We start from the raw sequence: 12,535 nt of genomic DNA, 5'->3' as shown, positions 1-12,535 counted from the left end.
GGTGCTGAAGAAGACTCTTGAGAGTCCCTTGGACTGCAAGGAGATCAAATCAGTCCATCCTAAAGGAAATCAACCCTAAATATTCATTGGAAGGACTGATACTGAAGTTGAAGCTCCAAGACTTTAGCCACCTGATGCAAAAAGCCGACTCACTGGAAAAGACCCCAAGGCTGGGAAAGATTGAGGGCAGGAGAAGAGGGCAGCAGAGGATGAGATGGTTAGAGAGCATCACCGACTCAATGGACATGAATTTACGCAAACTCCGGGAGATAGTGAAGGACAGAGGGGCCTGGCGGGCTGTAGTCCATGAGGTCACAAAGAGTGGGACATGACAGCGACTGAACAGCAAAGACAAAGGGTCTTCCACTGTCTGTGACCTTTAAGAACCTCCTTAAGAAACAGTCAGTCTGGGGGCATGGGTTCTGAACACAGTCCCCATGTGTATTTGCTGCTGCAAAACGAGGGGGCAGAGCTGCAAGGTATGGAGTTCACATCAAATGACAGGCGAGTATGCTCGTGGAGAGGGAGGGTGTCAACACATCAGTAAGCACCTCTGGGGTAGCTGGCCTGGGGGAAGGCCTGAGGAACACCCGATACTCCCTGGGTGCCCCAGCCAGCCATCCAGACCAGCATCACAGACCGCCCAGTCTGAGGGCTCTGTGCCTTGGCTCAAATTGGAGCTGGGTCCACAGGGCACCAAGCGAGGCTCTGTGGTCAGCAACAGCCTCCTCAGATGTCTGTGCTGCACTCGGGCCCCAAATGCTGCCCTGACACATCACCACCCGTGAGAACATCCTTGTGCATCAGGATGGAGGACCTGAGGCAGAGAGAGCTTAAGGAACTTGTCCAGGTCACACGGAAAGGGGAAAAGCCAACTGACCTCGGGCAAGTAAGTGCAGAGTTGACAGTCCTTAGCTCTCTGCTCTCAATCACTCGCCTGTTCCCAAAACACACTGAGATGCACGTGTGTGTGCATATATGTGTGTACATGTATACATGGATGTGTTTGTGTACACACACACACACACACAGAGAGAAAGACACACACACACACACACACCTGTGCACACGCTATTTTTCTTAGAAGGACTCCCGCAAGCCACCGAGGGACTTTAGAAGTGGAGGTCTTCAATCTCCTGCATCAGACATCTGCTGACCTTTCCCAATATCATCCATGCTGGCAGAACTAGATTTGATTGAAATTCTGACTTCCCCTTCCTATATCTTTGTGCCGAGAGGAGGAATTTCTGGACCAAGTGTGGTCTGAAGTCCTGGCCAGCAGTGGGTTTAAGGTGAGCACCTGACCTCATTCTGGCTATTGAGACATGAGAACAGATAACACAGGAAGGAAGATGGGAGCAGTTTTCTCATAGCTAAAACACAGAACACAAGGATGAGGCACACCCTTTCTGCTGTGGCTGAGCGTGGCCATGATACCCAGAACTGGGGCAGCCTTCCCACCCCCGCTGGGGAAGCAGCCAGGGCCCCCTGTATTCAGGCTGAGATGGACACACTGTGGGCTCTGGTGACACCCTTGTGGCTGTGGTTAAGCAGCCCTGGAGCTCCCCACCTGCAGACTTCTTACTGCGTGAGGGAACCCATCTTCATGACTGCTTCCACCAGCTCTATCAGTTTTTGTTACCTGCAGCCAAAGGCACCCTAAGAGATACATCTTCCACCAACGTAAACATCACATGAACCACGCTGTGTTCAGGGGTTCCCAAACAAATCTAATCACACAGCGTCAAAAGCGGTCCAGTGGTTAAGCCGCCATGATTCCACTGCAGGGGGGGGTGGGTTCAATCCCTGGTGAGGAACTAAGATCCCACATGCTGCACATGTTGTTGCTGACTCACCAAGTGTCTGACTTTTTGCAACCGCATGGACTGTAGCCCGCCAGGCTCTTCTGTCCATGGAATTCTCCAAGCAAGAATACTAGAGTGGGTCGCCATTTCCTTCTCCAGGGGATCTTTCCAACCCAGGGATGGAACCCACATCTCCTGCATTGCAGGCAGATTCTTTACTATCTGAGCCCCTGGGAAACTCGATGCCATACATGCAGCTGCTGCTAAGTTGCTTCAGTCGTGTCCGACTCTGTGTGACCCCACAGACGGCAGCCCACCAGGCTCCCCCGTCCCTGGGATTCTCCAGGCAAGAACACTGGAGTGGGTTGCCATTTCCTTCTCCAATGCATGAAAGTGAAAAGCGAAAGTGAGGTCGCTCAGTCATGTCCGACTCTTCACAACACCATGGACTGCAGCCCACCAGGCTCCTCCACCCATGGGATTTTTCAGGCAAGAGTGCTGGATTGGGGTGCCATTGCCTTCTCCAGTGCCATACATGAGGGTACAGCAAAAAAAAGAAAAAAAAAGAATTCATCTTCATTCTTAAATGACATGTTTCAATGCTCTCAGCTCTCCCTTCTGCTCTATGGGCGTCAATATGCGACAGGCCTGGAGCAGGGCAGCTAGCCGACCACCGTCTCCTGACAAAACCGTGTGCCGTGTATGTTACAGTGGCAAAAGCTTCTACTCTTAAGAACGAAATTCCTCCACGGAGTTTAATTCTGTCACACGTGGGGTTTTCTGTTGTTGTTTGTTTGCTGACACTGTCGGCAGTCTCTGGCTCTCCAGAGTATGGATCCCACAGATACAGAAATCTCCTCTAAATGAGGCAGCTTGCGTTCTAAAACACAATCGTCGGCCCATGCCACATCACTGACAATATAGCACCAGGCGCTGTGTTGATACACTCCATATATTCCAAGCATGCTGGCTAATCAACCATTCCATTCCAAGCATCAAAGGGTCTCGCTGCTTCCCCAGAACTCTTTTGGGCAGCCACACCCCCACACAGCATCGCTGTTTCCATAGCAACCGATGAGTTTCATAATGAGGAGGACTGGGAAGGAAGAAATCAAGGGGGAGGGAAGAGATACACATGGAACCACAGGTGGAATTTGTGAAATCTGAAACCGGGCATAGCTCCTAAAATGCTTACGTGTGACTATTAAACACACAAATAAGATCTATACCCTGGTTTCAATATGCAAAGTCAATACCCACATCGAGAGATTCAGACACAATTCCAATGAGCAAAAATCGTGTCAAGCCTCAGAATGGAAGGGAACGATAAACCAAAATCGGCTGACAACAGCACTTGCCTGTAACTCAGGGCTGACAAACGAAGCATGTAAGAGAGCTGGGGACTCTGGGAGGAAAACAGGGGTGCAAATTAGAAACACTTCTTGATTTCACATTGCACCAGCTTCTCTACATCAGGACAAAAATGTCCTGAATGAAAGACCTTGAGAGTTAAAGTTTGGAGAAAAACCAAGATTAAAGCAGAAGAGGGCACGCACAGGCCCTGGTGTTCAGTTCCCAGGAGCCACGTGGGCTGGCCCTCGCCCATCCAAAGCAACAAGCTCCTGACAACCCCACAGCCAGCGACTGCTTGCCTGCTCTGGGCTGCAGACCCTCTGTGAGGGCAGAAGGCAACCTCCCGCAAAGCTCCCATGGGACACTTACCATCCTCAAAAATCGCTCCAATTTCGAAGGACAATTCCGAGCTGTGTTCTGCTTCACAGGGGTACACCGCCCGGGCCTTCCGACTGATGACGCTGAGGAGGGAACACGTGAGACACACAGATCAAAGCGTGAGAAACCTCACCTCTCCCCCACCCACATCTCCCAAATCTCATTTCTATGACACCCGCGCAGCAGTGCCTTCCAAAAGAGAGATTAGCGGGAAAGTGAACATCGGGCGAAACCATAGCCCCTGCAAGTAATTGACGAGTTTCAAATTCAGATCTTCCTTTTAGGGAGCCTCTCTGAAAAGCTCACCCTGAACCTCTTCACCTAATTCTCCTCTGCACTCAGTGGGATGCCCTTTCCTCTCATTCAGTGTTACTAGAAACATGGGGCATGTTTATTTCCAATGCATTTCAGTTTATTAAGGAAAAGCACCAGTGTCTTGAGACAGGGGCGAGTCAGTTAAGGGCAGAGGCACACAGATACTCAGTGGCTCCAGCCATGAGCCGAGGACACAATCCTCCACTGACAGTCTGTTTCCACGCCCCCGCCGGAAACGGCTTGTTGTTCTCAACCGGGTCTTCTATATTTGACCCCCTCACTCTCGCCCCCAAAAGACACATCAGGCTCAACTTCTCTCTGCTTGTCAAAACATCCTGTGTGTTCTCGTGGGAAAAGAACCCAGTGGGGAAGGATGGAAACCAGGCTGCCAGCCAGTTGCACACCAGGACAGAAGGCAGCATCCCATCTCTCGGCAGAAGGGGAGGCCACTGATGGGGATGGCCAGTCTGCTGGCCCAGAGGATGGGCTTTGCTAAAGCACTCTGGGCTCTGCATCACGAGCGCATCAAAGGGCCATGTTAATTACAGTGTCCAGTGCCCCATTTATACCTGATGCAAACAGCTGACTCATTGGAAAAGTCCCTGGTGCTGGGAAAGATTGAAGGCAGGAGGAGAAGGGGATGACAGAAGATGAGAAGGTTGGATGGCATCACCAACTCAATGGGCATGAGTCGGAGCGAGCTCCAAGAGACAGTAGAGGACAGGGAAGCTGGGATGCTGCCAGTCCATGAGGTTGCAAAGAGTCAGACACGACTGAGCTACTGAACAACATTTCCTTCTGGAAAACAAAGTATGTGAGCTTTCTATTTATGTATAAGGAGTTCTTCCAAACAATATGGTTTCATAAATGCACGATCAGAACCAGAAAGGGTAGGTTCAAGCAGGTCTCACATAAGGCAAATTTCTTGCAAGAATGTACTTGCTCTTGAACCTTTAAGATAAGGTTATAAATGTCCCCAGAGTCCAGGAGACAGGAAGCCTTTTCCATGCAGGGAGCACAAGAACCCGCTCAGGTTGATCAAGTCCCTCTGCGCGCCACCACAGTACTCTACATCACACTGAAAACCACATACCTTTCAGGTGGCTTGTCCACGACAGTGGCAGGAAGAGAGAGGGGGAACGGTGACAGCTTGGGTGAAGGAGGTGTAACAGCTGGGCTGCAGCTCGGTGTGGTTGGAGACTGAGGGTTAAGCCATTGGACTGTGGATGATCGGGCCTGGCTTGGGCTAAGGGTGCAAGTTTGAAGAATAGAATTAATAGTATAAAGGCCATAGGACACCAAATACATGACGCTCCATTCCTCAACAGCTAGGATGAGAGCTTCTTTCTCTCTCCGGATGATCCAAAGGGACAGAATCCTCCCCACCCTCCCCAGTCTGTAGCCCCAAGAGCCACACCTCAGAACTAGAGATGTCTTACTGAGCTTCTCCAGGTTTGTGGAGAAGATCTAGTCTTGTCCAACCCAGCATCATATTGATTCACTAATTAGAACACCAGAATCCAATGGCCAAAACAAATTGCTTGGACTTGCGAAGTATTTGTGTTTTCTGCTTAGAAGGAAAGTCACAAGAATCTATAGTTAAGCCCGTGACCTATACCTCTAAAAAGTCAACAGTGGCCTTTTCATGTCTAAAGTTCTTTCACCTGGTCCTATACATGTGGAAACTCAGAACAAAATGCCACTGGGAATTGAGATTCCTTTAGAGTAGACAAAAAAGCCAGCATTTAAGGGAGAAACCAGGGAATAGCAAACCCCTGGTAACCTGAACATTCCCTAGTATTTGCCAATTCTGAAAATAAGTTAATGTAAACAGATGAGTAAACAGACTCATGGAGGGGCCTCTAGACATCAAGAGTTCAATAAATATATGTGGATCTGAATTAAATTATTCTTCAATGGTCTCAAAACCAGAGGCTTGAGACTATGGTCAACAAAGCTTGCTTTAAAAGTAATGCGCTGAAAGCTGCTCGTTTCATTCAAGGACATTTTCAACACATGGGTATTCAGCATGGCTACACCCAGATGCTCTTCACCTTAATTTCACCCTCTTTGGCTAAAACCAGTTTCGACAAGCAGCTTCTGTCCTTCCACGTCCCAGAGCCTTCTCTTTGATTCCTCTTGTATACGAGAATGCACCTCATGTTCTGTCCATCTTTTCTGCAAAAGCTCCCAGGCTGTTCCTTTCTGTACCCTCTCGTCGTATCAGGAGGCAATCCCATTCTTCCTGCTCACGCCTGCGTTGCTGCTGTGGTCTCCTAGCCGAGCCCCCAGCCCCATGCTTCCCACGCAGCGAGCTCCATCAGCCAACCAGGTAAGACCCAGTCCACCCCATCTGCCTCCCCCAAGAACTGGTGCCCTCCCCCACCTGCCCTCCAGCAGCTCCCCCAGCAGCCCGGCCATTCTGCCCACGGTCTGGCCCCCAACGTTGCCCTCCGCCCCCGTCTCTCCCGCTCCTCTGCCTGTTCCAGCCTAGCCCGTCCCCCGGCTCAGCTCCAGCTGCCACCCCCCGCCCCACACTCCACCAACCACTTCTCCTCTGGCCTAAGTCACAGAACTTCTCTACAGGCACATCACACCAATAAACGGGAGGGGAGATGAGCATGGGTCGTCTGTGATGGTTTCAGGGATTTCTTCAGCCTCTGGATAACAGCAGGTTTATAATCCTTTCTGTAGATTGCATGAAGCCAGGCAGAGTGCTCGGCACGGGAAGTCTTCAAGCCACATCTGGGAACTCAATCCAGACAGTCTAACACTATCCCTGGCTTTTATCCATCAAGTACATGAAATGTTGCATGACTGACTTGATAGGCTTTTAGTACAGAAAAGGTTCCTATCCTCTTCATCAGAAGGAAAAAAAAAAAAAAAGGAGGGATGCACGTTTTAAGAACTTTATACTTTGGGGGTCTTCCCCAGCGGTCCGGTGGTTAAGACTCCACCCTGCCAATGCAGGGGTCAGGGGACTAAGACCCCACATGCAGCACAGCCGAAAGATGGCAAGTTATTCTTTGAACAACTTCTTTACAATCCCCCTCTCCAGCCATTCATTTGGAAGTCATCAAATCTACTTCATACCAAGCTATAAATATATACCATTCTATAAATCCCAAAGGGGTCCGTATATCCAACAGCAAAAGTCACTCCATTCTTTAGCAGAAAAGGAACCTTTAATGGTGTCTTACTAATCAGGAAAGGACAGCGGGAGTGAAGCTCTGACAGAGAATTTAAGACCACACTTAGCCAAACAATTGCCATTTTATCTCCCAGCAATCACTCAAGGTGCTCGGGGGTGGCGGCGGCAGAGAATGAAGTGTACTTCCCCACCCCCATCAACTCTTCCTGGTCGTAAATAGTCAAGCGATAAAATGATGGCCATCCATCCGCTGAAAGGGAGGACAGTCACGAGATGAAGACAGAGTAACAATGTGTATATTTATAAGGCTCTTTCAAAGTGAAAGTCATAAATTTTATAGCTATTATCTATTTCATCCTCATATCTTTTTTTTTTTTTAAAGAAAACTGTTTTGTTTTCTTGTAAAGGGAAAATACGCCTTCTAGAAAGTGAAAGAATTGTTGGATTAGCAGATGCAGAAGGCAAGGGCATATCCCTAGCTTGGCTTCTCCAACTTGTCCAGAGTCAAGCCCTCAGCATGAGCCTTTTTTGCTTCTTGGTTTGTTCTCTGTGATTTTTCTGCTATCTATCAACACAGAGATGTGCTGGCAATCCCACACTAACTGATTCATAAAGGGAGCCTTCCAGACTTCCCACTGAAGCCTAAACTTCTTTATTTGTGTGCGGTATGTTCAGTAGCTAAGTCGTGTCTGACTTTCTGTGACCCCAAGGGCTGCCATTTCCTCCTCCAGGGGATCTTCCCAACCCAGGGATCGAAGCCCCATCTCCTGTGTCTCCTGCATTGGCAGGGATATTCTTTATGACTAGCACCACCTGGGAAGTCCTTATTTATGTGAGTCCCTGGGTTTCTCCACATCTCAGAAGCCTCAGCTGAGGACTTCTCTGTGGATGTGAACTTTGCAGGCTGGGGTATTTGTGAGAGGTGAGAAGACACAAGTCTGGGAACAGCCTCCACTGGAGGGAGGCAGCATCGTCATATGGAGAAATGAAGTCCTGTGAGACTGGCCCAGCAAAACAAAGTTTGGGAAATAATAGCAAGTGGTCTCAAGGATACAAGAAACTTTCCACTGGCCTTCCTGCTGGGAAGGAGCCGGGACGAGGCAGGAAGCAGTTACATAAATATACTCAAGACTGAAGACCTGACTTCTCACCTCATCTAACAGAGGCTAGAAGATGCTTCACAGGTGTCTCCAAAACAATCTTCCCCCAATTTTTTTTTTAAGACAAGAAATAGTAAACGTGAGCATTTTTATATAAACCATTCCCTACTTCTCAGGGACTTCCCGGGTGGCTCAGATGGTAAAGCGTCTGCCTACAATGCAGGAGACCCAGGTTCAATCCCTGGGTCAGGAAGATCCCCTGGAGAAGGAAATGGCAACCCACTTCAGTACTCTCTCCTGGAAAATCCCATGAACAGAGGAGCGTGGTAGGCTACAGTCCATGGGGTCGCAAAGAGTTGAACATGACTGAGCAACTTCACTTTCACTACTTTTCAGAATTTGGGTTTGGTTTTGTTTTGGCAATAAGCATCAAAAAATATTTTTAAGTATTTAAATCTTTAAATATAATACTTATATCTTCTCAAAAAGCAGTTAAGTATTACTTTTAATATCTTATGGACCAGGGGATTTTTACAGAAACAAACACCAATCACATTAATATGTCTCCAGTTGATAATGTGTTAAGAAAGAATGTCTGGTGGAGTCTTTAGGGTTTTCCATGTAGAGGATCATGTCATCTGCAAACAGTGAGAGTTTTACTTCTTCTTTTCCAATTTGGATTCCTTTTATTTCTTTTTCTGCTCTGATTGCTGTGGCCAAAACTTCCAGAACTATGTTGAATAGTCGCGGTGAAAGTGGACACCCATGTCTTGTTCCTGACTTTAGGGGAAATGCTTTCAATTTTTCACCATTGAGGATAATGTTTGCTGTGGGTTTGTCATAGATAGCTTTTATTATGTTGAGGTATGTTCCTTCTATTCCTGCTTTCTGGAGAGTTTTTATAGAGGAGAACATAGGCAAAACACTCTCAGACATAAATCACAGCAGGATCCTCTATGATCCACCTCCCAGAATTCTGGAAATAAAAGCAAAAATAAACAAATGGGATCTAATTAAAATTAAAAGCTTCTGCACAACAAAGGAAACTATAAGCAAGGTGAAAAGACAGCCTTCTGAATGGGAGAAAATAATAGCAAATGAAGCAACTGACAAACAACTAATCTCAAAAATATACAAGCAACTTCTGCAGCTCAATTCCAGAAAAATAAACGACCCAATCAAAAAATGGGCCAAAGAACTAAATACACATTTCTCCAAAGAAGACATACAGATGGCTAACAAACACATGAAAAGATGCTCAACATCACTCATTATCAGAGAAATGCAAATCAAAACCACAATGAGGTACCACTTCACACCAGTCAGAATGGCTGCGATCCAAAAATCTGCAAGCAATAAATGCTGGAGAGGGTGTGGAGAAAAGGGAACCCTCCTACACTGTTGGTGGGAATGCAAACTAGTACAGCCACTATGGAGAACAGTGTGGAGATTCCTTAAAAAATTGCAAATAGAACTACCTTATGACCCAGCAATCCCATTGCTGGGCATACACACTGAGGAAACCAGAATTGAAAGAGACACATGTACCCCAATGTTCATCGCAGCACTGTTTATAATAGCCAGGACATGGAAACAACCTAGATGTCCATCAGCAGATGAATGGATAAGAAAGCTGTGGTACATATACACAATGGAGTATTACTCAGCCGTTAAAAAGAATTCATTTGAATCAGTTCTGATGAGATGGATGAAACTGGAGCCAATTATACAGAGTGAAGTAAGCCAGAAAGAAAAACACCAATACAGTATACTAACACATATATATGGAATTTAGGAAGATGGCAATGACGACCCTGTTATGCAAGACAGGAAAAAAGACACAGATGTGTATAACGGACTTTTGGACTCAGAGGGAGAGGGAGAGGGTGGGATGATTTGGGAGAATGGGAATTCTAACATGTATACTGTCATGTAAGAACTGAATCGCCAGTCCATGTCTGACGTAGGGTGCAGCATGCTTGGGGCTGGTGCATGGGGATGACCCAGAGAGATGTTGTGGGGAGGGAGGTGGGAGGGGGGTTCATGTTTGGGAACGCATGTAAGAATTAAAGATTTTAAAATTTAAAAAATTAAAAAAAAAAAGAAAGAATGTCTGATATTCTCTTTCTCTTCTTTGACTTAAAACATTTTAGAGGAACCCTAGGCATTTGGGGCAGGGTGGTGTCTGTCCTGGCAGCTCAGACAGTAATGAATCTGCCTGCAATGCAGGAAAACCAGGTTTAATCCCTGGGTTGGGAAGATCCCCTGGAGAAGGGAATGGCAACCCACTCCAGTACTCTTGCCTGGAGAATTCCATGGACAGAGGAGCCCCACAGACTATAGTCCATGGGGTGGCAAAGAGTTGGACATGACTGAAGCGACTAACACTTTGACTTCAAGCACTTGGGAAAGGGTACCCATAGCAAAGGTCTAGCAGTTTTTCTCAGCCTGCGCTCTAGGAGAGAAGGAAGCCCTAAGGCACCCATGTACCTAGTGAATGAACGTCTCTCCTGCATGTCCGGAAGTTCTCTAGCTGCGTACATGTTGGGAGACGGTTCTACATGAATCTCTGCTGTTTATGCACTTCTAGTGAGCAGAGGCTGGGTTATCTTTTCAAAGGTGTTTATGGAACATACAGCCTTGGAAGATAAAGTTTGTGTCTTCTCCTGGAGTGAAGAATAGGCTTTACCACCATCATTCCAGAGCTCTGGATTCTTTCTTGTAGCACTCCACAGGCAGGTGTTATCTGACCCACAGGGCATCACCCTATGAGAAATGTGACTCAAAGGAATCCTCTGAGGGCTGCTCTATCTGTGTTGAATACAGTCTTTTAACTCTGACCAGGAGCCCCATGTCCTGTGCCAGCATTCTCAGAATCATGGCGCGCCAATGTGGGAGCTTGCAAAGCAGAGTCAAATTTCCGATGTCACAGTTCTTCATGCCAGCATCCCTGAGGGCACTGAGAAAATACTCAGGTCATATCTTATAGTCTGCAGTTCACAGGAGAACTCTGGTTAAAAATATCCTCAGATGAAAGATCTAAGCTGATGGCTGATCCAAGAATAAAAAATACTAACATAATAAAACAAATATGCTGGAATATAATGAAATATTTTGAATGTTCTCTCTTTTCACTTCCCAAAGTTTCAGCACTTAAAAAAAAAAAAAAAACTAATTCCTTCCTCCTGCTACCCCTTTAACAATGGATTTTTGATGAACCAGACTGAAGTGATCATAAACCGCTGATTTTATTGAGTAAGAAGCCGCTGACCAATTATAAAAGAGCACCTCTAGTGCCCTGTTTCCTGAAAGCCAAGTTGTGGTCTGCAAAAATGGGAGGCAGAAGTCGACTCTTCCTGAAAAGCTCAGAAACCACATTTACCAAAAGAGAAATAAATTACAGAGAAAGATGAATGTGCGTCTCTGCTCTCTTCCCAACTTCTCACACAAAACTGAAAGCGTGGTGACTCTTCTCCATTTTCAGGGCAGAAGAGCCAACCTTCTTTTGAGGAGGAATATTTCCTTCTCAGAGAAAAGGAAGAAATGGAAACAAAAGGGTTTCACCAAAAAACACAGAGGTTTCCCCCTGCTAACTTAGAAACTCATGCTGGAAAACTTTCTGATACTGAAAGACGACAGGGATGTCTCCTGCTTTGGGGAGGGGAAGGGGGTAGGGAATGGAACTCACATTTGTGAAAATAATAAGAAAATTCTATCCAGGAACAAAAATCAACATCTTTGCTTTGGCAAAACAGGTCTGTACTCCAGGGAAAGACCCTGTAGCTCTCACCATGCAGAGGAATAAACCCTGAACACAAAATTATGACCGTAGCTGTATATGCGTACACTTTGCAGAGCTTATTTTTCTGAAAACGTAACAAATCAGCAGTAGATGCTGCTTGGGATTCCAACGGCGACCCAATCTCCAATAGCAGACTCCACGCACCGTGCATATTAAGAAACTTTTTGGCAGCAAAACAGCACAAACATTTCAGAAATAGGGAAGGGGACTTAGGCTTTTAACTGCTGAAATTCGGCAACAGCTGCACCAGTCACCAGAGCCTGTCTCTCTCTAACAAATATTTCTTGCATAGCTGAGGCAGGTCAGGCCTTGGGCAGTGCTGGTAGTACAAGTACCCAGTTCCAAGCTCTGGGAGCACAGGGCATAAGGTAACATTCAAGGGAGAATACATTTCAAGGAAAGAAATGACTGCTTTTCTAAAGTGATTAAATCCCCCAAGCACCAAGATGTCTGAAGATGGCCTTTGTCGTGTCGGCATCAAGTCAGAAGTTTGCACTGGAAGGAAAAATTTTAAAACCTCATTTTCTAGGTCTCCAAGCAGAAGCTAACACATTAGTGAAATGATCTTTCATTCCAGTCCGGGAAGCGTACAGCGTAAGTCTAGAACAGCTGTCCTGGGCAATAGTGTTTG

General features: G+C 46.7%; 1 protein-coding gene and 1 non-coding gene across 3 annotated transcripts in view; one reads left to right on the top strand and one right to left on the bottom strand.

Annotated features, from left to right (window-relative positions):
• The window catches only part of ARHGAP10 (Rho GTPase activating protein 10), a 381,488-nt gene that overhangs the window by 9,090 nt on the left and 359,863 nt on the right, over positions 1-12,535 (bottom strand). For both annotated transcript variants that reach the window (XR_001919411.1, XM_018061589.1), the window contains exons 21-22: positions 4,945-5,097; positions 3,528-3,619 (exon numbers count right to left, since the gene is read on the bottom strand). Coding sequence is in view for 1 of the 2 variants with exons in the window: in XM_018061589.1 (XP_017917078.1) it covers positions 3,528-3,619; positions 4,945-5,097 (245 nt within the window). In the remaining variant the exon portion in view is untranslated. The remainder of the gene's footprint in view (positions 1-3,527; positions 3,620-4,944; positions 5,098-12,535) is intronic.
• On the top strand, positions 8,284-8,355 carry TRNAC-ACA. Its single transcript has one exon. It is a non-coding gene; the product is annotated as a tRNA-Cys (tRNA).

The sequence above is a fragment of the Capra hircus genome, chromosome 17 (assembly GCF_001704415.2).
Source record: "Capra hircus breed San Clemente chromosome 17, ASM170441v1, whole genome shotgun sequence".
In the NCBI taxonomy this organism is placed as follows: domain Eukaryota; kingdom Metazoa; phylum Chordata; class Mammalia; order Artiodactyla; family Bovidae; genus Capra; species Capra hircus.
Note: the sequence above shows the minus strand (reverse complement) of the source record. Positions and strands in the feature narration are given on the sequence as shown.